At 43.3% G+C, this 25,054-nt stretch overlaps 1 protein-coding gene across 1 annotated transcript in view; it reads left to right on the top strand.

The window, feature by feature from the left end:
• The first annotated feature begins 1,173 nt into the window (after positions 1–1,173).
• gucy1b1 (guanylate cyclase 1 soluble subunit beta 1) overlaps positions 1,174–25,054 on the top strand; it is a 167,670-nt gene continuing 143,789 nt past the window's right edge. The window contains exons 1-3 of the mRNA XM_048539724.2: positions 1,174–1,303; positions 3,405–3,478; positions 10,887–10,987. Of these exons, the coding sequence (XP_048395681.1) occupies positions 1,301–1,303; positions 3,405–3,478; positions 10,887–10,987 (178 nt within the window). The 5' untranslated portion in view covers positions 1,174–1,300. The remainder of the gene's footprint in view (positions 1,304–3,404; positions 3,479–10,886; positions 10,988–25,054) is intronic.

Here is a 25,054-nt window from a genome sequence, read left to right as displayed (position 1 = left end):
ACCCTGCAGCCCAATGTTATCAATGTGGATTTCACCAGCTTCAACATCTCCCCTCCCCCACTGCATCCCAAAACTAGCCCAGCTCATCCCCACCTGCCTAACCTGTTCTTCCTCTCACCTATCCCCTCCTCCCACCTCAAGCAGGACCTCCATTTCCTACCTACTGTCATCCCACCCCCTTGACCTGTTTTCCCCAGATTGACCTATCCCCTCCCTACCTACCCATACTCTCCTCTCCGCCTATCTTCTTCAGTCCACCTCCCTTTCTCTCCCTGTTTATTTCAGAATCCTCTCCCCATCCCCCTTTTCTGATGAAGGGTCTAGGCCCGAAATGTCAACTTTTGTGCTCCTAAGATGCTGCTTGGCCGACCGTGTTCATCCAGCCCCACACTTTGTTATTTAAGAATATACCTTATTTGTTTCCATTTATGAAATAATACAATTGAAAAGTTGTGAAGCCTCATGCATAAAGCATGGGACACTGTTGCCGTGTGTTGGTCTTTGTTAGAAAATAGAGACAACGCTTTAGAATTTGAGTTTAACGTTAAAAATCTATCCCACTTTAAACGCGGTAAACAAATACGGACTGAATGCATCATGCAAATTAGGAAGTGTGTCGGTGTTTACATGTTTAATTGAAAGTAAATTGCTCATTATTAAATCTAGAATCATTACTCTCGAAGCTTTTATCCACATATTTGTATATTAGGAAGCAGACAAATTAAATGTTAATTTGAATTTATTAATTGATTTGCAATAATATAAATAACAGCATCGCTATTCGTGCTCCTTACTTTCATAGCTACTGTGCAAATTCTGTGTACCATTTCTAACATTTTGATCACTAAACATTACAGTGGTAGCACAGTCTCATTCTAGATTTTACTCTAAATGACTTCATGTATGTTTCATACCGTACAAAATATTGCGTATTTCGTTCATTGAATTTAAATACAGATGTATTTCTTCAATTGTTGATATTATGAGCAGATTTGTTATCTCATCTGTGCGTGTTCTTTAACGCACTGGTTGCTGTTTTTTCTTGCACTTCACCCGTCATGGTTTTCATTTGTGATTTGTGATCATTGTCCTACCCCGCCATGTCCTCCACTAAACTGTTAAATCGGAGGAACTGATTCCGCTGATTGGCTCCTTGTGATTACCCTGCTGAGAGTGAAGAATCGTCCCTCTTGCTGATTTAACGGAGCTGTGTGTCTATCCGAATCCGTCTGGAGGTCATTCGGATCGTCTGTTTTACAAAGGCACGGTCGGAGGAAAAGCGGTGCTTTCTTACGGCAGGATGGTAAGTCAATGTACGGTTGGCAATAGTAAAAATGTCTGCGTGATTTTTTTTCCAAATAGGTTTTGAAATCTTGTTTTTTGTTATCGTATGTCATAAGCATACAGGCAAAATAGCGGAGGTATTCAAGTATCTTGTGTTACAAGGCTTTCTGTTCTGCCTTTATTTAGAATTTATTTCCTTCGAAAAAAATTCGCATATTTTATACTTCCCTGCCCCCATGCACCGAATGACGATAATGCCTATGTTTTAGAGATAATGGGAACTGCAGATGCTGGAGATTCCAAGATAATAAAATGTGAGGCTGGATGAACACAGCAGGCCAAGCAGCATCTCAGGAGCACAAAAGCTGACGTTTCGGGCCTAGACCCTTCATCAGAGAGGGGGATGGGGGGAGGGAACTGGAATAAATAGGGAGAGAGGGGGAGGCGGACCGAAGATGGAGAGCAAAGAAGATAGGTGGAGAGGGTGTAGGTGGGGAGGTAGGGAGGGGATAGGTCAGTCCAGGGAAGACGGACAGGTCAAGGAGGTGGGATGAGGTTAGTAGGTAGCTGGGGGTGCGGCTGGGGGTGGGAGGAAGGGATGGGTGAGAGGAAGAACCGGTTAGGGAGGCAGAGACAGGTTGGACTGGTTTTGGGATGCAGTGGGTGGGGGGGAAGAGCTGGGCTGGTTGTGTGGTGCAGTGGGGGGAGGGGATGAACTGGGCTGGTTTAGGGATGCAGTGGGGGAAGGGGAGATTTTGAAACTGGTGAAGTCCACATTGATACCATATGGCTGCAGGGTTCCCAGGCGGAATATGAGTTGCTGTTCCTGCAACCTTCGGGTGGCATCATTGTGGCAGTGCAGGAGGCCCATGATGGACATGTCATCAAGAGAATGGGAGGGGGAGTGGAAATGGTTTGCGACTGGGAGGTGCAGTTGTTTGTTGCGAACTGAGCGGAGGTGTTCTGCAAAGCGGTCCCCAAGCCTCCGCTTGGTTTCCCCAATGTAGAGAAAGCCGCACTGGGTACAGTGGATGCAGTATACCACATTGGCAGATGTGCAGGTGAACCTCTGCTTAATGTGGAATGTCATCTTGGGGCCTGGGATGGGGGTGAGGGAGGAGGTGTGGGGACAAGTGTAGCATTTCCTGCGGTTGCAGGGGAAGGTGCCGGGTGTGGTGGGGTTGGAGGGCAGTGTGGAGCGAACAAGGGAGTCACGGAGAGAGTGGTCTCTCCGGAAAGCAGACAGGGGTGGGGATGGAAAAATGTCTTGGGTGGTGGGGTCGGATTGTAAATGGCGGAAGTGTCGGAGGATAATGCGTTGTATCCGGAGGTTGGTAGGGTGGTGTGTGAGAACGAGGGGGATCCTCTTGGGGCGGTTGTGGCGGGGGCGGGGTGTGAGGGATGTGTCGCGGGAAATGCGGGAGACGCGGTCAAGGGCGTTCTCAATCACCGTGGGGGGGAAGTTGCGGTCCTTAAAGAACTTGGACATCTGGGATGTGCGGGAGTGGAATGTCTTATCGTGGGAGCAGATGCGGCGGAGGCGGAGGAATTGGGAATAGGGGATGGAGTTTTTGCAGGAGGGTGGGTGGGAGGAGGTGTATTCTAGGTAGCTGTGGGAGTCGGTGGGCTTGAAATGGACATCAGTTACAAGCTGGTTGCCTGAGATGGAGACTGAGAGGTCCAGGAAGGTGAGGGATGTGCTGGAGATGGCCCAGGTGAACTGAAGGTTGGGGTGGAAGGTGTTGGTGAAGTGGATGAACTGTTCGAGCTCCTCTGGGGAGCAAGAGGCGGCGCCGATACAGTCATCAATGTACCGGAGGAAGAGGTGGGGTTATGCCTATGTTTTGGCGAGCAGGGGAATGTTGTAATATCGCATTCATGAAAATACCCGAAGTGACGCCACTTGTGGGGGTGGGGACTGGAACTAATAAATGTGAGGGCAGTGTGGATCGTGGTTTGAACGTATGACTTTTTTAAAATTAAATTTTTTTTCTGTGACCCTGGACGGAAGGCGTATGTGCTTAGTTTCTCCAGTAACACGTAGTGCCTCTGCTGTACCAATGTCTTTGGATTTCTTAAATGTAATGTTCTTTTAAAATATACTTTTATTTTCATAACAGTATGGTTTCGTAAATCACGCCTTGGAATTATTAATCCAACGGAATTATGGACCTTTGGTGTGGGAGGATATCAAGTAAGTGATGACTTTTTAAAAAAAACTGGGAAAACTGAATTATCCTGACCGAGTTCCTATAGTTTTCTGCTCTAAATATACATATTCAACCGTGACCTGTGAACCGATATGGTTCAGAAATGTTTGGTTTCAGAAGATTGTTATTGCCAATTAATTATGAATGGTAATTGTTGCTAACTAATTCTAGGTTTTGGGAGATTGTGATCTCAAAGTGATGTTTGGTATATCAAGTTCTAAACACTAAATCCAGGTTTCCTAGTGTACTTCTAAATGTATTCACCAAGGAGAAGGATTATGGAGGATACTGAGATTAGTGTGGGGTATGCTAATATGCCAGAGTATTTTGAGGTTGAGGAAAATAGTCTGTTGAAGAGTATTAAGGTAAGTAAATCCCTAGGGCTTAATGAGATCGACCACAGGTTTTGAGAGAGGCAAATGGGAGATTGCTGGGGCCTTAACCAAGATCTTTGTATTCTCTCTAGTAACTAGAGAGGTCCTGGAGGACTTGAGTGGCTAACATTGTTGCCCTGTTCTGGAAAGGAAATGGGGTAATCCAGAAAATTATGGACTAATGAGTACATCAGAGGTTAAGGTATTGGAGAGAATCCTTTTAGGGATAGAATTTGCACATGTTTAGAAAAGCATGCCCTATTTACGGGCTGACAACATGGCTTTGTGCAGGGCAGGTTGTCTTGCTGACTTGATTGATTACCTTTGAATTTTGAGGAAGGTGACAATAAGGTAGAATTCTATGGGCAAAAGCCTTAAGATCCATGTATACACCTGCATGGATTTTAATAAGACTCTTAAACGAGGTCCCTCATGGTAAGCGCACCCACAAGATTGGGATGCATGGTGACTTGGCCACGTGGGTTCACTTGCTCATCTAAGGCAGAGGGTAGTGGTGGAAGGGTGTTCGGGTTGGCGGTCTGACTGATGGTGTTCTGCAAGGATCTGTACTGGGACCTTGTGATATTTAAATCACTTTGAAAACATGGATAGGTGGGTTAATCAGTTGGCAGGCAATACAATGAGGTGGAATTGTGAATAGTGTAGAAGGTTGTCAAAGGATGCAGCAGGATATAGATCACTTGCTGGTATTGGTGGAGAAATGGTAGAGTTTAATCCAGGTAAGATTAGATTCCCTACAGTGTGGAAACAGGCCCTTTGGCCCAATAAGTCTACACCGCCCCTTGGAGCATCCCACCTAGACCTATTTCCTCCCCCATAACCCACACACCCCTGAACACTACAGGCAATTTAGCATGGCCGATCCACCTAGCCTGCACATCTTTGGACTGTGGGAGGAAACCGGAGCACCTGGAGGAAACCCACGCAGACATGGGGAGAATGTGCAAACTCCACACACAGTTAGTTGAGGCTGGAATCAAACCTGGGTCCTTGGTGCTCTGAGGCTGCAGTGTTAACCACTGACCACTGTGCTGTCCTGAAGAGTGAGATGTTGTGCTTTGGGAGATCAAATATTAAGGACAAGTTAACGGCAGGACACTGAACAGCATTAATTTTACAGAGGAATCTTGGGGTTTGGAGAAGTGGTTACACAAGTAGATAGGGTGGTAAAGGCTGGCCTTTTATTGGTCAGGACACAAGTATAAGACTCTGTATGTTATGTTGCAGCTTTGCTAAGACTTTTTAGTTCGGCTGACTTAGGTTATTAGATTCAATTTTGGTTGCCACAGTACAGGAAGACTTTGGAGAGGGTGTAGAAGAGAGGCTGAGGGGAGACTTGATAGACTGTAAAATTGAGATATATAGATAGGGTTGACGGTCAATCCTACCAGAGTTGAAATGCCTAATACAAGAGGGCATGCATTCATGGTGATAGGGGGAAAGAGTCAATGGAGACGTGAGGGACAAGTTTTTCAGTGGTGGGTGCCTGGAATGTGCTGCTAGGGATGGTGGTGGTGGCGGCAGATATGATAGGGGTGTTTAAGGGGCTTTTAGATGAACGTTGTGGGAGACTAGGAAAGAAATTGCAGAGGCCCTTGCAGAGATTTTTGCTTCATCTTTAGCCACTAGTGAGGTTCCAGAAGACTGGAGGGTGACTCACGTGGTTGTTCCATTGTTTCAAGAAATGTAGCAAAGCCAAGCCAGGGAACCACAAGCCATTGAGCCTGACATCAGTGGAAGGCAAGATATTGGAGAGGATACTGAGGGACAGGATCAACCAGTATTTGGATAGTCGAGGTCTGACCAGGGATAGTCGGTATGGACTTGTGCATGGCAAATGATGTCCAACAAATCATTGAGAGCTTTTTGAGGCAACCAAGAGGGTAGATGAGGGTAGGGTATTGGGGATGTTGTCTGGTTGGCTTTTGACAAGGTCTTGCATGGCAGGCTAATCATGAAGGTTAGGTTGCATGGAATTCGGGGAGAGCGAGCTAATTAGATTCAAAATTGCCTTGATGGTAGGAAGCAGAGATTTTCTTGGACTGGAGGCCTGTGACTGTGGTGTGCCACAGGGGTCAGTGCTGGAACCTCCCTGTTTCATATTTACATGAATGATATGGATGTGAATGACCAAGGCATGATGATTAGTAATTTTGTGGATGATACAAAACTAGAAGGCATTGCTCATAGCGAAGAAGGTGATCAAAAATTAGAGGGGTCTTGATCAGGTGGGGAAGCAGGCTGAGGATTGGCAATTGCAACACCTAACGCTTATCTGCATTGAATTGTATTTTGTAAAGTCAGACCAAGGTAGGACTTCTACAGAAATAATAAGGTCCTGCATAATATTATGGAATTGAGGGACCTAGAAGTATAAATGTGTAGTTTGTTGAAAATGGTGTCATGGGTAGACCAGATGGTGAAGAAGGCATTTAGCATGCTTGCCTTCATTGGTTGAGGCATTGAGTATAGGAAGTAGAATGTTTTGTTACAGTTGCGTAAGTTGTTGGTGAGGCCACACTTAGAATATGGTGTAAGTTTTGGTCACCCTGTCATAGGGAAGACATACTTAAATCTTCCTGGCACACTTTCCAGTTTACACGGCCTGGGTTATAGGGGGAGAGGTTAGCTAGATAGGACTTTATTCATGTGAATGAGGAATGACTTTATTGATGTGTATAACATCATGAGGGGCACAGATAGAATTAGCGCATACAGTCTTTCTTTTTCCCAGGGATGGGGAGTTGAAAGCTAGAGATAGGTCTCAGCCCTCAGGCAAGAGGGGATAGATTTAAGGAGGACCGGAGGAGCAACTTGTTCATGCAGATTGGTGCATTTATGGAATGGGCTGCCAGGCAAAGTATTGAGGCAGGTACAATAGCAACATTTTAAACATTTCGAAAGGTACATGGATGGGAAGAGTTTCGAGGGATATTGACCAAATGCAGGCAATTGGAACTGGCTGAGAGGGTACCAGGGACAGCATGCCTCAGTTTGGGGTGAAGGGTTTGTTTCCATGCTGTACTGCTTTGATTCGGTGACTCTACCAGTTATTTAATGCTACAAGTCTCTTCTAGCTTCAAACATTGTTTATCCCCTTGGTCCCTAACTTTTTTTTTGGTGGGGGGGGGAACCTCTTTCCTAGTTTATCATCTTACTCTTGTCAAACTTAGAATATTTTGGGATCCTCCCTAGTTTTACATCAGGTTTTATTTTGAACCATGCCTGCTGTCTTGCTGTCATAATTGCTTTCTCAATGTCAACTCCATCATTAAAACCATATCGCTTTTTTTGTTCTTTCCTCACTTTCTGACACTGATTAATTTCACCCAAATCAAAACACTGCTCTACTCTAAAGCTGTTACACTTATTTTCCCCATTTCAGCTAAATTAGATTTAAGGGTTTCTACTTTTTTGCAATTTGATTCAGCAAGTCAGTGGTACACCAGCTCAGTTTAAGTGGATCCGTATGATAATGGAAAAGGTCCCATTTTCTCTAGTACTGGTGCCAGAGCCTGATGGATGAATCTGAGATTTGTTAATTACTAAATTCCAGATCAATTTTAACTCTGGCATCAAAGAACCTAGTAATGTTGAATTGAGTGGGAATCACTTTGAAGTTTACAATTTCCAAAACGTTGATTGGAGGCCAGCCATCCATCCCAACATCATTGCTGAAACTCTTGCAGTGATAATGTAGGCTTGACCATCTTTCATCACACATCAATAAAGTTCCCTTGGTGCATATAATTGCATCGTGCCCAGTACCATTCACCACTGATTTTATTTGAAAGAAATTTTAGCAAGGAGTTAGGAGAGCTAAAAGAAGTCATAAGTCACTGTCCAACAGGATTAAGGAAAATCCCAAGGCTCTTTATACATATATATGAAGAGCAAGAGGGTAGCCAGGTTGCAGGTTGCCACTCAAGGACAGGGTGGGCATTTGTGTGGAACCAGAAGAATCAGGTGAGGTATTTAAATGAGTACGTTGCATCAGTTTTCACTATAGAGAAAGACTTGGTGGATGATGAGCTTGGGCAAGGGTGTGTAGATAGCTTGGGTCATGTTGAAATCAAAAGGTAGGAGATGTTGGCAGGAGTGGGGGTGGGATGTGCCTTAAACTATTAAGGGAGACAAGTCCCCAGGGCCTGATGGGGATATATCCCAGAATATGGAGAGAGGCAAGAGAGGAAATTTCTGGGGCCTTGATGAAAATCTTTGTATTCTCACTGGCTACAAGGGAGGTCCCAGAGGTTTTGGAGAATAACCAATGTTGTTCCTTTTGTATCAGAAGGGTCCCAAAGATAATCCAGCGAGTTACAGGCTGGTGAGCCTTACGCCAGTGGTAGGGAAATTATTGGAGAAGATTCTTCGAGTCAGGATTTGCTCCCATCTGGAAACTAGTGGGCGTATTAGCAAGAGGCTACATGGATTTGTGAAGGAGAGGTGCCATGTCTTATTAACTTCATTGAGTTTTTTGTTTGAGGAAGTGATGAAGATGATCATTGAGGGGTAGGGCACTGGATGTTGTCTACATGGACTTCAGTAAGGCCTTTGACAAGGTCCCTCATGGTAGGCTGATACAGAAGGTATAGTTGCACGGGGTCAGAGGTGAGCTTGCAAGATGGATTTAGAAAAAAACTGGCTCGGTCATAGAGAGGGAAGCAGTGGAAGGGTGTGTTTCTGAATGGATGGCTGTGACTAGTAGTGTTCCTCGGGATCAGTGTTGGGGCCATTTGCTGTTGGTAATATTATATAAATGATTTGGAGGAGAATGTAACTGCTCGGATTAGTGAGTTTGCCAATGACAAAGTTTGGAATTGTGGATAGCAATGAGGACTGTCAAAGGATACAGTTAGAGATCAGTTAGTGACTTGGACAGAGATGGCCGATGGAGTTAATCCAGAAAAATGTGAAGTAATGTATTTTGGAAGGTCTAATCTAGATAGAAAAATTGTAGTAAATGGCAGAACCCTTAAGAGGTACTGAGAGGGATCCGGATGTACAGGTACACTGGTTGCAATGTAGATGGAAAAGTTAGTTAACCTGGCATTTGCATGCTTTCCTTCAGCTGGGGTATTGAGTTTTAAAATTTGGCAGGTAATGTTACAGCTTTATGGAACCTTAATTGGGCTGTATTTGGAATATTGTGTTCAATTCTGGTTGCTATACAAAAAAAGATGTGGTAGCTTTGAGGTTACGGAAAAGATGTACCGGGATGTTGCTTAGTATGGAGAGGTTGGAAAACCTTGGGTTGTTCTCACTGGAACAATGGAGGTTTGGGTGCGGGGAAACCTGATAGAGGTCTACAAGATTACGAAGGGTGTGGACAGTCGCAAGGTTTTTCCCAGGGGCCATGGGTTTAAGGTGTGAGGGACAAGGTTTAAAGAGTCGTGGGTGCCTGGAACTCTGCTGGGGTGGGAGGGAAGAGGAGCAGGACTAAGCAGTAGTGCAAGTCGATGCTATAGTGACTTTTAAAGGGTGTCTGTACAAATACATGAGTAGGATAGGAGTAGAAAGATATGGTCCCTGGAAGGGTAGGGAGTGTTCGTTGTGGCAGGCAGGATGTTGGTGCAGGCTTGGATGGCTGAGGGGCCTGTTCCTAAACTCTAATTTTCTTAGAACAGAGTACAAAATAGCAGAGTTGTCTTGGGACTGCACATAACAAGCCAGGATATTTAAAATTCTTTTTTGTTTTTTAAAAAAAAAACTGAATAAAACAGGTGCTAGAAAATTCCAGCAGGACTAGTAGCATCTCTGGAGAGAAATCTGTTTGTCTCATGTTGAATGAGCCTTCTGCAGAATTATAGGCAGCTAGGAAATGAAGGGTTTTGTACAAAAGTTGGGGGACAGGGTGGAATGAGACATCTTGACTTGACCAGTGGCTAGCCAAGTGGCATGCAATGATCACCTTCACTGAGAACGTCTCACCCATTGCTGTTGACATTCACCAGTCAGCATTGCAAAATCTACTATCTCCAAAATCCATTGGTTACAACCAATCACAACTTTGCTTGAATAGCCACATAAATACTATATCTGCAAAAGCAGGGTAGAGACTGCAAGTAATTCAATTCCTGACTTGTCAGTTGCAGACCAATTTTTGCAGTCTAGTCAAATGTGAAAATAGTTTTGACGTGCTCTGATGAATGCTCAAAACACGCCAGGAACTCAAAGCATCCAGAACAAGACGTTTTTGTTTGGAGACCCTGTTCACCACAAATTCACCCATTTAAAGCATATTTGTAGCAGTGCATTGCAGAAGCTTGCCACCTTTCTTCTGACACGGGCCATGGACTCATGAGAATGGTACCAACTACAAGTGTTCATCTGGACAACAGACCATTCTGACTTTGCAGGTGTTGGCTCAACAAAGTGCCGTTTCTCTTACCCTTGGTCAAATTTTTGGAATGCTCTCCCAAACAATACAATGCCTTCACTGCATAGTAATTAAAATATTGTGATTTACACCAAAATTTGCCACTTTTTAACCCTTGACTGCACGCAAGATCTTTAAACAGAACAACACAACAACAAATGAATGCTGGAAACTGATCCTATGTTTCTGATATATTAAATAGGATAACACTTCATGAGCTTTATTGCTGACTTTTTGTCATACTTGTACATGAGTCATAAAATATTTGTTTTTAACTTTTATGGAACTTCTCTGGACGATTGATGGAATGAACTTCCTGATGAAGTTGTGGATGCTGGTGCCCTTACAATGTCTAAATGTTTGGATGGAGATGAATAAGGAAGGTTGGAGGAATGTGGGTCAGGAGCAGGCAGGTGGGACGAGTTTGGTTTGGGGTTGTGTGGCATCAACTGGTCAGACTGAAGGATCTGTTTCCGTTCTGTATGGCACTTCTCAGTTTACATTGTATCTCTAGGGAAACACTATTTATTCTGTTTTTCTTTCTTACAGAGAACACCTCCAGAATTTCATGTCTCTTGTTTCTCATTTTAGTGAAATTTGCTTTATTTCTTTCTGTAGAAAAGAAGCGCAGTTGGATGTGGAAGGACAGTTTCTGGTACGGATTATATATGATGATTCAAAAACATATGATTTGATCAGTGCAGCCAGCAAAGTACTCAGTAAGTAGACTCCTCACATTTCTGTGGCCTTTAAAATATCAATTTCTTGTCGTGCACTTCCTTGACATGAAGTCCACAACCTACATTTGTTAAATATAGTCAGAGTCAAAAGAAAGCTAAAAGTAGAGCCATAGGCTCTTTGGCCCAACTTATCGATGCAAATCAGGTTTCCCCAAATTGAACTTGTCCCATTTTACCTGTGTATGGTAATATCCTTCTAAATCTTGAATATTCACATACCTGTTCAGATATCTTAAATGTTGTATCAAACACTGCCTCTGGTAGTTCATTCCACATATGCACCACCCTCTGGAAAAAGTTGCCCCTGGGCCTCGTCTTAAATCATTTTCCCCTCTCTCTCACCTTTGCTACTTGAAGCTTCAAGCAGCACCTCATCTCATCTGTTCATTAACTGAGCTATAGTAAACATTAATTCCTTCTGTTGGAATTTGATTTCATTACCTGAAGATAGAATGGATTGAACTTCCTACTTTAAACCGACTCTCTCTAATTTTGCATCTTTGCCATATTTCAGTTCAAATAAAAACACATTTTGCTAATGTTTTGGAAGATCACTTGTCTCCTTTTATATGGGATTTTTGTTTATTATTCATTTCCTCCTCCATACCAAAGCTGAGCCTGACTTGTGGTCACAGGAGGTGACTTTTGATTAGATTAGATTCCCTACAGTGTGGAAACAGGCCCTTTGGCCCAACAAGTCCACGCCGCCCCTTGAAGCAACCCACCCAGACCCATCCCCCTATAACCCACACACCCCTGAACACTGCGGGCAATTTTACCATGGCCACTCCACCTAACGGGAGGAAGCCAGAGCATCCGGAAGAAACCTGCGCAGACACGGGGAGAATATGCAAACTCCACACAGATGGTTGCCCAAGGTGGGAATTGAACCTGGGTCCCTGATGCTGTGGGGCTGCAGTGCTAAACACTGAGCCATGGTGCTGCCCCAGGTTTGAGATTTTTCAGATAATTTTGAACTGGAATTTAGACTGCATGGGTAAGCAAAAGGGAGGAATTTCTTTTCAGAATGTTGTCATATCCTCCAGAAAAATACAGATTTATAAAGGGACACATTGCTGAGTGACAGTTGGTGGACTGGTAAAAGGCTTAGATCTGCTGCCACATTGAAAATATTGGACTTAGAGCCAGGCCAGAGGAGATTGTAGCTATGGGCAGTCTCACTATTGAGGTGTTTGCTATCTGATACCAGGAGAAGGGATATGTTCAATTTAGATGGAAAGAGCTCTAGAAGCATGAAAGATCCAGTTGTCATATTTTTCATTAGAACCAATCATAAGGAGACACCCAAGCTGTGAGTTGAGCGAGTCAAAAGTTAGCTTGCTGTCTCATGTTTGAATGTACACTGTTTCTTCCCCTCCCTTCACATGCACTGTCTCTTGCCTTTCAGACGAGATTCGAGGGCAGAACCCCTTTGGAAGCAAAGGGAAATTGTTGCCAGTGTCCTGCTCTTTCCCTCCACGTGTAATATTTTTTTTTATGACTCTACTGAAATGTCTGTGGGGATTTAGAGATTGTCAACTACTAGAATCACATTTTAAGTTATTCATAGTTTTGTTCAGATTTTAGTTTTGGTTTGATTTGATTTGCATCCATTTACTTATAATGAACAGTAATTCTAATAGCACAAGATTCTGATCAGTGTTTTCTTTTTAACCTGATTCCATCTGACAAATTTGTGTTTTTGTGTACTTTGATTAAATTTAATCACTTGTTGGAGATCATCAGCATTGACTCACTTTTCACAAGGGTCTTGAATGTTATGACTGAGGACAGACAGGTGAGTTACAGTGACAGCCCTTGACTTCAGGGTTGCGTTTGACAGCGTACATCCATTAGCATCCACTGTCTTCCCATGGATGCTCAGTAGCAGCAGTGTGCCACTTACAAGATGCACTGTAGAAATTCACCAAGATCCTTTAGACAGTACCTTCCAAACCCATGAGCACTTGTATCAAGGACAAAGACCACAGGCAAATAGGAGACTTGAAGATGATGTTCCTTCCAAGCCACTTGCCGTAGTGACTTGTGAAGGAACAGCAGTTCTTTCCTGGATCGTTCAAAATCCTGGAATTCCCTCCCAAATGCCACTGTTGCTCAACTTGGACTGTGGAAATTGAAGGCAGCTCATGTCAAGACCATCTAGGGATGAGCAAAAAATGCTGGATGGCTAGCACACCCATTTCCCATAAGTAGAAAAGAAAGAGCCAAATTAGAATCTCCTACTTGGGGACACTCTGCCTCAAAGCAGGCGTGGCACGACGGTTTTTGGCTCAGCATGAGCTTCCAGCCTCAAGCCTTGAGGTAGCTGAGCTGGGTCTCGAGTCAAGGCCTGGTACAGACTAGAAGATAGGTACTATCATGGACTGGTTTGGAAGGACTGTTCTGATTTCTATCTCCATTTTGTGTGTCCCCCCGCCCCCTAAGAATTTGTACTTAATCTATACCTAGGTACTTTTTTGTACATAAGGTGGCACTAAGTGGCAACTGAAATTTTGTGTACTGGCAACTGAAACTGTGTACTTCTGAGTACTGAGTACATGTGACAATAAAGCTAATTGTAATACATGTTTCTTTACCTCTTTGTTCTTGGCACATGATCAATACATTAGGCACATGTTTGACTAAAATCTAGGTACTACCCATGTGTGAACTGACCAGATTCACTCCAAATCTGTTTTTTTATGAGCTCTGAACTGTGTTTCCTCTTCTTTGATGGTTGGTCTTATGGAAGATGTTTCTCCCTTTTCTTTTCTCTTCGCCCCCCCACCCCCCCAATTTTTCTGTCCTTTTTCTGCCTTCATGTCTGTCTCTTCTGTTTTATTCCAGTCTAAGATTTCCTGTCCCTTGCGCACACAATCCTCAGTTAACCATAAAATCACGACGGTAGCATCAGAGATAGAAAACAGTGCGCCTTCCCGTCTGGGTTGTAGCACTGCATAAAGTGCATGCATGTGGCATGCAAATGTGCTGGGGTTGTGTTCCAGGTGTTGCAATGGAGATGTCTGTGCACATTGCTATGAGGTGGCTTTTAAGCAGGTGGACCATGGCGTACATTCTCCTCCATGAGATGTATATGCAGAAAGACAGTTGTGTGTTTGTTTTTTCAGAAAAAGTTTTGAGTTCCATCAGACAGTGGAATAACTTGAGTTTACTACCCTTAATTTGGCCTTCTCCCTTGTATTAAGCTGATGTTGACACCCCCCCCCCCGGCACACATGCACGACCCAAAGAGGGGCACCGTGATCTATAAACCTGTTAAAAGGTGTGTGAAAAGAGGTTTAACCTGTTTTTCAGCACTTTCTAGTGGTTAAATCAAATACATCCCTGGCACTCACTTTACAATCAAGTAACAGTTTATCTAAGACTAACAACTAACACGTGGAACAAGTCCCTTCTAACTACCAACTACTCCTGAGTCATGCAAGATTCTCGTGGTATGCTGCCCCAATAAATAAAGCACTACTTCTATATCAAAACAATAGAATTTTTAGTATGTTGAAGTTACAGTCAGGTTACACGTTCCACAATTGTCTATTCTCTGTCAGTTCTTCTGTCAGGAATCTTAGCTAGGAGAGCCGTAGTACCTTTTGAGTAGATGCTATGCTCTTTACGAGTCAAGAGCTGTTCTCCAGCAGATGGCAGTTAGCTCTGCCAGGTTTTTGCAACGGCCCCTTTCCTTTATACTCTGACATTAATTTCTTCCAATCAGATTGGTCCTAACCCAAAAAAATCAAATCTGATGGCTTCCATATGGAAGTGCCTGCTGTAAATTGTTTGGACAAATTCAACAAAAACCCATTGTCTTGGCAAAAATCTTGCCTGGCCTGCTAACAGTATGGCCTTTTGATACAAATATTTCAATTCAGGTGCTCTCTGTACTTGCAAACGTTTAAAGCTGCTCACAGACTTCTCCAAGCATAGAAAAATCCCAGCTTTTAAAGGTACCATGCAATGCTTTCACCCTAGCATTTTACAAACACAGCATTTTACAAATGCTGTAACGTCTTGCCTCCCAATCCTCAAATACTCAACCCAACTTCACTACATCTGCAAAGATCCTGTGTTGTGAATGGCATATTCCAAGACCATGGACTACATGCTGAGGGATGCTCTAAATGTTAGAACAGGTTTTTATTCAACTGATTGCACACTTCTCACCTGTACTTCAGGAATCAAATTTGAGAATGCAGTGCCACTTTACCTGAACATTTAAGGCTGAATCTATGCTGCTTATTTCCTTTCTCCATGCCTATCTTGCATGTGTAGACTTTCTTTTGAAAGAAGTAAGTATCTGTACTGTGAAGTTGTTTGCCTCAATGAACTGTGACTTGATACTGGAAAGCGAAAGAATCACTAGTTGGAGTAACTGCTATAAAGGGGGAAAAGTTACCATCTGACACCTTTTTTGTTCCAGCCTGAGCACACCACAGCAGGCCTGGAAAGTGGATAACACTCTTTGGCCAGTATGTTTGACATGTGAAAAATGTTGTAAATAGGGACTGAAAATGTGTACAGCACACAATAGTGGAGAATCTGACCTATTCACAGTCGTGGGAAGAGGACGTATGCACTTGATCTTGCAAGGAAATAACGAATCAGCACTGGAATTAACATACTTTTTGAGAAATGTAACGAAAGAAATTTGGAAGAAAAATATCAAGGTCTCATTTTTATGACCTGTTTTTGGATTATTGTTAGTAGCAATAATAGGTTGTGAAGTTAGAAATGCTCTAACCATAATCTTGCAATGTTCCTTGGATGCAAGAAAATCCAAAGATTGGAAATAGGTTACAGATATAATCTCTAAGATTCAATTAGAGAATGAGGGAGAAGAAACTAGAGTTTTTAAAAAGTACCATGAATGTCTTTTGAAGACAGGTGATTGGAATTTATGGTTGCGGACAGTGTGATCGTGCACTTGATTTGAACAGAGTGACAGCATAGATTTAAAGGGTATGTTTTCTAATTTTTTTTCCTGAAGAATGTAACTCTAGCAGACAGAAAAATTACCTCTGAAACTTACAGGAACTTCTTTGTTAGGAGTTTAATAAAATGCCACGATGTTGACTAACTCATTAAATTAAAAGCCAATAATTGATTTGGACATCGCAAGAGGAGTTGAAATGCATCTTGATCTAATGCAGGGCATTGTGTGTCAGCTACTTGTTACATACAGTGCCTGATATACAGCAGCACTGCAGTCAGCAGTTAAATAGCATGCACTGTAGAGCAGAAGCTAGCCTGATGCTCCCCATTTTGTGCTGTTGCCCAAGACATCTTGCTAGACGTGCAGGGTCACTGAAATATGATACCTGCTGGAAGAAGGCAACTGTGGTGTCAACACGGATCTGTTCTGGCACCTGAGTTATTTGGTATTCTTATCAAACAAATCTAGTTAATCTGTTGAACTGGTCAATGTCTGGCACATGTGTACCATTAATATTATTTAGGCTGTATGCCAGCCCAAGATACTTTGCCTTAAACTTTTGACAACTGAGGACAGTCCACTTGAATTTGGACCCAAAAATCTGCCATTTGCTTTTGGTGAAACTCTATCTTGAGCATGCTCTTGGTTGCTGTGTCAAAGAGGATCTCTTTTGTCATCTCTTAACCTGGGAATTGCAGAAGAAATGTCTCATACAGCTCAAAAAAAGCAAGAATTACTACATGTCAGAAGTGAGGCAATTACCTGGAGTATTGATTGATTGACAGGCTTAATGCTTTTGGGGGAGAAGTGTTCAAATCCTACTATGGCAACTGTTGGAATCAAATTCAGTTATAAATCTAAACATGAAGCTAGTCTCTGGGAACTTACACAGTTCCCATTCATCATTATAAAATAAGCTTTACAAAACCCTTTTTTAGGAAAAGGGTTCTGCTATTCTTAGCCCGTCCAGCTGAAATGTGACTCCAGAACTACTGCAGTCAACCACCAACCAATGTGGCTGACTTTTTAACTGCTTCTCGAATTACTAAGAAGGTAGTCAGGGATGACCAACAAATATTGGCCTTGCCATCAATGCCCATGTCCTAAAACTTGGTAGATGGCTTGTGGTGTGCAAGTGTTTTACTACTGGAGTAGAAAAAGGTCTTTGACCTTGCCCTTAGAGTATTGGGTGTTCCACCAGGCTGGTATAGCCTGGTATTGCGGCGTCCATTGCTTTCTGGTTCTGCCTGTGCGCCACTCTGTCCAGCAGAACCTTCACATTCTGGCTTTCAAGGCAGGGCAGCAATTCTTGCCCCACTCCCTCTCTCCATCCACCAAATCCAGGACAAATGTCAGGCAGCATGTAGGGCAGAACTGGATTAATGATGCTTTCCAGGTGCACAACGTGCTTTCAAGGTAGCATGGATGCAGAGAATGAAGGTGATTTCAGGCTAAGCATTGTGGTGAGTTGTGGGAGCAACATATGATAAGATTGGGCAGGAATCGGACATGGGGGATGCTGTAGGGTTGTAATAGATCATTGATTTGGAACATCTGGTATGATACAGTGAGAACTTGCTAGGCCTCATGGCAAAAACTCTTCAAAAAAACTTGACTAACTTTGGACTTGGCCAAGAAAAACTGAGATTGAGCCAATAGTGCTTTTTGGGTAACTTTAGGCTAATAAAATTGAAAATGGACATTGAAAGTTCTGGCCAGTTTTATGCTCTTAATTTTTTTTATTTACATAGGGGAATGAGTATAAGAAGTTTATAGACCTACCTTTTTTTAGGGGGGAGGAGGAGTCATGTTTGAGTCATGACTCACCATGCTGTAGGACATAAGATTTAGCATGGGTAGAGGTTTTGTTAGCTAACAAACACATTCCACTGACTCTTTGGAAAACAGGATTGGAGTAATTAAATGGTTGGTTTTGACCAGCATGGATGTGATGGACCAATGGGTATTCCTGTGCAGTAGCTCTCTTGACTTCCTATCTGGGTAGGAATGGGACACTGATCTCCTGTAGATGATACAAAAATACAGGTACTGTTATAATGCAAATACCCTAGGTACTGAGTGTTCCATTAGGATTGTATTCATTAGAGTTTAGAAGGGTGAGGGCAGATCTAATAGAAACATGATCATGCATGGCTTAGAAAGGGTGGACGCTGGGAGATTGTTTCCATTAGGTGGGGAGACTAGGACCCGTGGGCACAGCCTTTAGAATTAGAGGGTTTAAATTTAGAATGGAAATGAGAAGCCATTTCTTCAGAGAGTGGTGGGCCTGTGGAATTCATTGCCATGGAGCACAGTGGAGGCTGGGACGGGCTGGGACGTTAATTGCCTTCGAGGCAGAGATAGATTAAATTCTTGATCTCACACGGAATTAAGGGCTGCAGGGGAGTGGAGTTGAAATGCCTATTAGCCCTGATTAAATGGTGGACCTGATGGGCCGAATGACCTTAATTCCACTCCAGTGTCTTTATGGTCTTATCTGACAATGGAGGCTGAGGGTGGGGGCGTGCATGGGAGGAAACTGGCTGACCTTGGGAACACATGGATTCACTACCTATGAATCTGTGTATAACAAGGAGAGCGTAATGGTAAGTGGCAATCTGAAAAATGACCCAATGTAATGAATGGAGTACCAGATTGACTGACTAGTGCTGGGGTCCTCCACTGCATATGCTGTATATGAAATGACTTGGATGAAACAAGTAACATCTGTGCAGAGAAGACAGGGTTAACATTTGAGAAAAATTTAACTGTTTTTCTCTTTACAGGTGCTGCCAGACTTGCTGTGTTTCTCTACCAATTTGTTTTTACTTGTTCCTGATCTACAGCTGCTTTTCATTTTTTACCTTGGATGATGGGTTTGTACATGTGGTAAAGTTAATGTAAGGCAAGTAAATTTACTTAATTACTATGTATGTTTAAGACCTAGCAGGTCAGGTCTGTTGAGTGGAATGTGTAGTCTGTATTTTGTGGGAAGTCATGGCCCCTACTGGTGTCTGACTTGACCACATGCAGGAGGCACTACAGTTGCAGAAACTTGAACTCTGGTTTGGAAGCTTGAATGGCACTTGGTGACACTGGTGCATCCGTTGAACCATGCTTCATCAGAGAGTACCATAGGGAGGTAGTCACATTGCAGCTTAACGGAATGGTGAGTGCCAGACACTGAAGAGAAAGAGGCACGTGTAATAATCTTTACTCCCTGTGCAATCTCATGAGCACAGAAATAGTCTAAGGCAGATGTTTGCATGGCTGGAAAGATGAGGGAGGACTCTCAGTTCCTGGAACTGACTATGGAGAAGATATGGCTTGATCAGCTGCCACTACTGGCTCCACCTGAACAGAACTGGGATTGCGGTTCTTGAGGGGAGCTTTTGTTTTGAGGGCTTTAAACTAACATGGCAGTTGTGTGGAAACAGTGAATAGTAGAGAAGCAAAATTCACAAAATAGTTTAAATAGTGTTTGCACGCAGCTTCCTCTTTGTATGCTGAGATGGTTACTTTTGAAGCTCAGTACCTGGTTTCTGTTTGTGGCTTTTCAGTATACTTTGGTTTGCAGTTCCCGATTTTTGTCTTGCACTGTACCGTGACGTCCAGAATGGGAGCTGGTTGTTCTTCTCTGAATCTTATTCCGGTAAGGTGGGGGGGGGGGCGGGTGGTGTTTATAAGCTTGTATGTCTCTTCTAACTTGGTCTGTTTAATCATGACAAGGATGTTGTCTATGTAGTGTATCCACAGTTTTTGTGGATATGATGCAAATCGAGTTGACTGCTTTGTCCAGTATGGTGTCAAGTTCAAGTTTTTCCATAGCTGCACTCATCCAGGCAAGTGGAGCAAGTTCCATTCCTGTTCTGACTTGTCTGTCGATTGGTGAACAGGCTTTGGGGAGTTAGGAAGTGAGCTATGTTCTTCAGTACTCCTGCCCTCTGATGTGCTGTTGTAGTCACTGTGTATTTGTGTCCAAGTGAGTTTCTGTTCAGGGCAACTACCAGAATGTTGTTAGTGTTGGATTCAGTGATGGTAATGCACTTAACTGTCAAGGGGTGGTGAGCTTCATCTTATTGGAAATGGTCAATATCTGGTGAATGTTACTGCCACTTAACCAGCCTAAGCACCACCACCACCACCACCACCACCACCACCACCACCACCACCACCACCACCACCACCCCACCACCCCCCCCCCTCCCCCCCCCCCCCCCCCCCCCCCCCCCCCCCGCCCCCGTATTGTTCAGGTCTTATTTTGCACTTGAAGATGGACTGCTTCAGCACCTGAGGTGTTGGAAATAGTGCTGAACACTTGTGCAGTCATTGGTGTATGTCCCCACTTCTGATTTTTATTTTTATTTCTCTTGTAATGTTGAATAAAATGCTATTTGAAGTAGCTGAAGATAGTAGCTAGGATAGTACCCTGAGGAACTCCTGTTGACAGATCCTGAAATTAAATGACTGACTTCCCAACAACTATGACCATCTATTGATGTGCCAGATATGACTCCAACCAGTGAAGAGTTTTCCCCGATAGCCACTGATTCCAGTTTTAATTAGTTGGTTTAATATTGTACTTGGTCATTTGTGGCCCTGATGTAAAGGCCTGTCACTCTAATCTCACCTCTAGAATTCAGCTCTGTCCATAATTGAACCAAGGCTGTAATGAGTGGCCCTAGTGGAACCCAAACTGAACATTATTGAGCAGGCTATTGCTGAACAGATTGTTATCTAGCAGGATGACACTTTGTTTTTCTTCTTTTTACTTGTGATTTAAGAGTAGACAGATGGAGTAGTAATTTGAGGTTGGATTTGTCCTGCTTTTAGTATGCACAACATAGCTGGACAAATTCCTAAATGGGGTGGATGCTGATGTTTGTAGCTGTACTGGAACAGCTTGGCCAGATGTACAAGAAGTTCTGGAGTGATAGTGTTTAGTATGATTGCCCAAATGCTGTAGGGCTCATAGTTCTTGGAGTATCCAGAGCTTCCAACTGTTTCTTTATCACCATAGAGTGAAATGAATTGGCTGAAGACTGGTATCTGTGCTGGAGACCACTGGAGGCTGAGATTGGTCAGTCTACTTGACACTAAGATTGTTATGAAACTTCAGCCTTTATCATTTGTGCGGTCTTTTGCAGGGCTGTTTGATCATTAAGGATGGGGATATTTGTGGAGCTTCCACCTCCAATGAGTTGGTTAGTTGTCTGCCACCATTCATGACTGCATGGTGGCAGTACTTTCCATAAGAAATAGGAACAGGAGTTGGCCATTAGGCCCCTTGAGTGAGCTCTGCTGTTTGATCAGATTGTGACTGATTCACCCTTCATGTCCATTTTCCTGTCTTTTCCCTGAAACTCTTGATTTTCCCCAGCGGAGCTCGGATCTTTTGGCTGTGAAATTGCTTGGCTTTGTCTATTGTTTCTTGTGCTGCTTTGGTATGCAAGTAGTCCTATATGGTAATTTTCCTAGGTTGAGACATCACTTTTTTTCTTTTAGGTATGCCTAGTGCTGCTCCTGATGTGGCTGCCTGCATTCTCCAGTTGAAACAGAGTTGATCCCTTGGCTTGATAAGTGTGGAGTCAGATATATTGGGCCATGAGGTTTGCATATTGTTGTGGAGTAGGATTTTGTTGCTTTTGATAGCCTGTGGTGCTTTATGGAGGGCCAGTCTTGAATTGCTAGATTTGTTGGGAATCAGTCTAATTCAGTATAGCAATAATTTCACACCACATGTTAAGGGGTATTCTCAATGTGAATGTGGGACTTTGCCTCCATGAGGACTGTGTGGTGGTTACTGACTACAACTATCATGGACAGATCCTGTTGCAGCCTGCTGATTGGTAAGGATGAGGTCAATGTTTTTGTGTTCTTTTACCATCTCCTGCAGACCCACATTTAACATCTATGCCCTTAAGGAGCCAACCAGCTCCTAGTAGTTTGCTGCAGAGTCACTCTTGGTGACTGAAGGTCCCATCTTAGTTGTTCCAAGTGTTCTTTGGCCCACGATGTTGTGCCGAACGTTTACTCCAAACCTAAGGTGTAACCTCCACCCCTGCCTTATTCTATCATCTACGTGCCTATGTAATGGCTGCTTAAAGGCCCCTAGTGAGGCCAACTCCTCTCCGGCAATACATTCCATGCCCCCACCACACTGAGTAAGGAACCTACCTCCTGACATCTCCCCTATATCTACCTCCACTCACTTTAAAACTATGCTCCCTTTTGTAATAGCTACCTCCAACCTAGGGGGAGAGTCTCTGGCTGTCCACTCTATCCACACCTCTGATCATTTTGGACAATCACTTGATAGAGGTGTACATGAACTTACTAATCTACCCTTTCACTCCTATATCCAAATCATTTACAAAAATCACAAATACAAGAGGACCCAGAACAGATCCTGGTGGTACACACTTGTAAATGTTGCTTGAAGTAGTGGAGTACTAATTCCTCTGAAAGAGGAGAGTATGTAGTAATCAACAGGTGGTTTCCTTACCCATATTTCACCTGGTGCTGAGTGACTCGGGACCCCAAAAAGCCTGTTGAGGAATCATCTCCCTCTTAAGTGTATACCACTGTGCTGTCATTTCTGGAGGGTCAGTTAATCCAAGTTAATGTTAGTGTCTGAGAAATTTGTCTGTAAATATATGGTTCCATAAATTGCCTGACTTGAAGACATCTTTCCTGCTCCTCCTTGCCCCTCCCCCAAGTCTGGCACTCCCATGCCCACTCCCACATGCGAGTGCAGTAGCCTCTATTTGATAGCTACAGTTATGGTTCGGCCCTAGAACTCACTTGCCTTTAAGGAAAGCAATGTTTTGACTCCCAGCCAATGTATAGCAATCTTTTTGGGCCTCTTGTGGTACAGTAAATAGTGTCCTTGTGTCAGACCCAGAAGGCTTGCTTTCATGTACAGGGATGTCACTGAACATCTGAATAGGCTTATTTTAGAATATCTACAAAGGGGAAAAAAAGGTGCAGGAGTAGGAGATTCAGCCCTTCTGGCCTGCACTGCCTCTCAGTTTCTTTTCAACTCCTTTTCCGAAGAAGGGCCTAGGCCCAAAACATCAGCCTTCCTGCTCTACTGCTTGGCCTGCTGTGTTCATCCAGCTCTACACCGTGTTGTCTCGGATTCTCCAGCATCGGCAGTTCCTGGAGAATGCACTGTCACCCCTAGGGTGGATGAAGGCTCAAGTGAGAGCATTGGAAAATTTGCGTTTTAAAAAGTGCAGAGTATGAAAAAAACGTAGGAGATTCAAATGAGAATCTTCATTTGAACTACTGCAGGCACTGAGAATTGAATTCTGAATAGGCTTGTTTTTGCACCATGAACTTTTTGTATTCTGTTTTGAAGAGCTTCTAAAAAGGTAGGTAGGTTGTGTGTTGGAAAAGTATCGGCTTAAGGAATACAATGAGGGGAAATGTGAACTTGTCTACTTTGAGGAATACAGAAGTGTAATTTTTTAAGTGGAGAGATTCCAGGACAACAAGGTATAGAATGTGCTGTCACCTGGTACAAGGTGACCTGTTTATTTTGACCCCCTCAAAAAAAATGCCTTTGCCAACCATAATGAATCTCCTATGCATTTTTTCTTTTCTTTTTGCCTTATGCTGATTGTGCCTCCGTTATTTCAATATTGGTGTAAAGGGATGATCTGATGCATGAACCAGTCATTGTTCCCTTGCAGGGATAGTAGGAACTGCAGATGCTGGTGAATCTGAGATAACAAGGTGTAGAGCTGGCTGAACACAGTGGGCCAAGCAGCATCCAGGAAGCAGGAGGTCTGATGTTTCGGGCCTAGACCCTTCTTCCCTTGCACTTTTTTTTTTCTTGCTTGAAACAGCCCAATAAAATTTGAAGGAATGTGATGCAGATCCTATTAAGACTGAAGTTTTTAAACAAAGGTTTTGGTTGTTGCTGGCAAAAATCATGGCTATCCATGATCGTAAAAGCTTAAGAACTTGAAATAAAGTGTAGGTGTTGACAACACTATGAAGGAAGAGCATGTGAACACATTGATGCAAGTTTCAGTATCCAACATAATACACTGTCTGTGGCTGTATAAAAGACTTAAAGCAGTATCTAACCTGTATTATCCTACCAGACCTCTTCCAAATAGCAAACATCAGTCTCTTGTTCTCTCCTCTTTTTTTTTCTTTTAGAAACCAGTTTCTGTTCGAAGTTCAATTCTCAGCTGCAACTCATATCCAAAACAGAAATGAGAAAAATATTCAAAAATAATGAAGGGCTCAATGCAGTGTTTTGAGTGTGACCTCACTAGCCTGCAGAAAGCATGTTTATGATCATGGCTTTTTGTGTACAGGTGAAAGATAAAAATTTAAGCTTTCTGCTTGTTTTATTAACTTAAATCCTGTGGTATTTGAAATTGCATTCTTTGCATGTTAGAACATAGAACATAGAACAGTACAGCACAGAACAGGCCCTTCAGCCCACAATGTTGTGCCGACCATTGATCCTCATGTATGCACCTTCAAATTTCTGTGACCATATACATGTCCAGCAGTCTCTTAAATGACCCCAATGACCTTGCTTCCACAACTGCTGCTGGCAACGCATTCCATGCTCTCACAACTCTCTGCGTAAAGAACCTGCCTCTGACATCCCCTCTATACTTTCCACCAACCAGCTTAAAACTATGATCCCTCGTGCTAGCCATTTCTGCCCTGGGAAATAGTCTCTGGCTATCAACTCTATCTATGCCTCTCATTATCTTGTATACCTCAATTAGGTCCCCTCTCCTCCTCCTTTTCTCCAATGAAAAGAGACCGAGCTCAGTCAACCTCTCTTCATAAGATAAGCCCTCCAGTCCAGGCAGCATCCTGGTAAACCTCCTCTGAACCCTCTCCAAAGCATCCACATCTTTCCTGTAATAGGGCGCCCAGAACTGGACGCAGTATTCCAAGTGCGGTCTAACCAAAGTTTTATAGAGCTGCAACAAGATCTCACGACTCTTAAACTCAATCCCCCTGTTAATGAAAGCCAAAACACCATATGCTTTCTTAACAACCCTGTCCACTTGGGTGGCCATTTTAAGGGATCTATGTATCTGCACACCAAGATCCCTCTG

This window comes from Stegostoma tigrinum, chromosome 1 (assembly GCF_030684315.1).
Source record: "Stegostoma tigrinum isolate sSteTig4 chromosome 1, sSteTig4.hap1, whole genome shotgun sequence".
In the NCBI taxonomy this organism is placed as follows: domain Eukaryota; kingdom Metazoa; phylum Chordata; class Chondrichthyes; order Orectolobiformes; family Stegostomatidae; genus Stegostoma; species Stegostoma tigrinum.
Note: the sequence above shows the minus strand (reverse complement) of the source record. Positions and strands in the feature narration are given on the sequence as shown.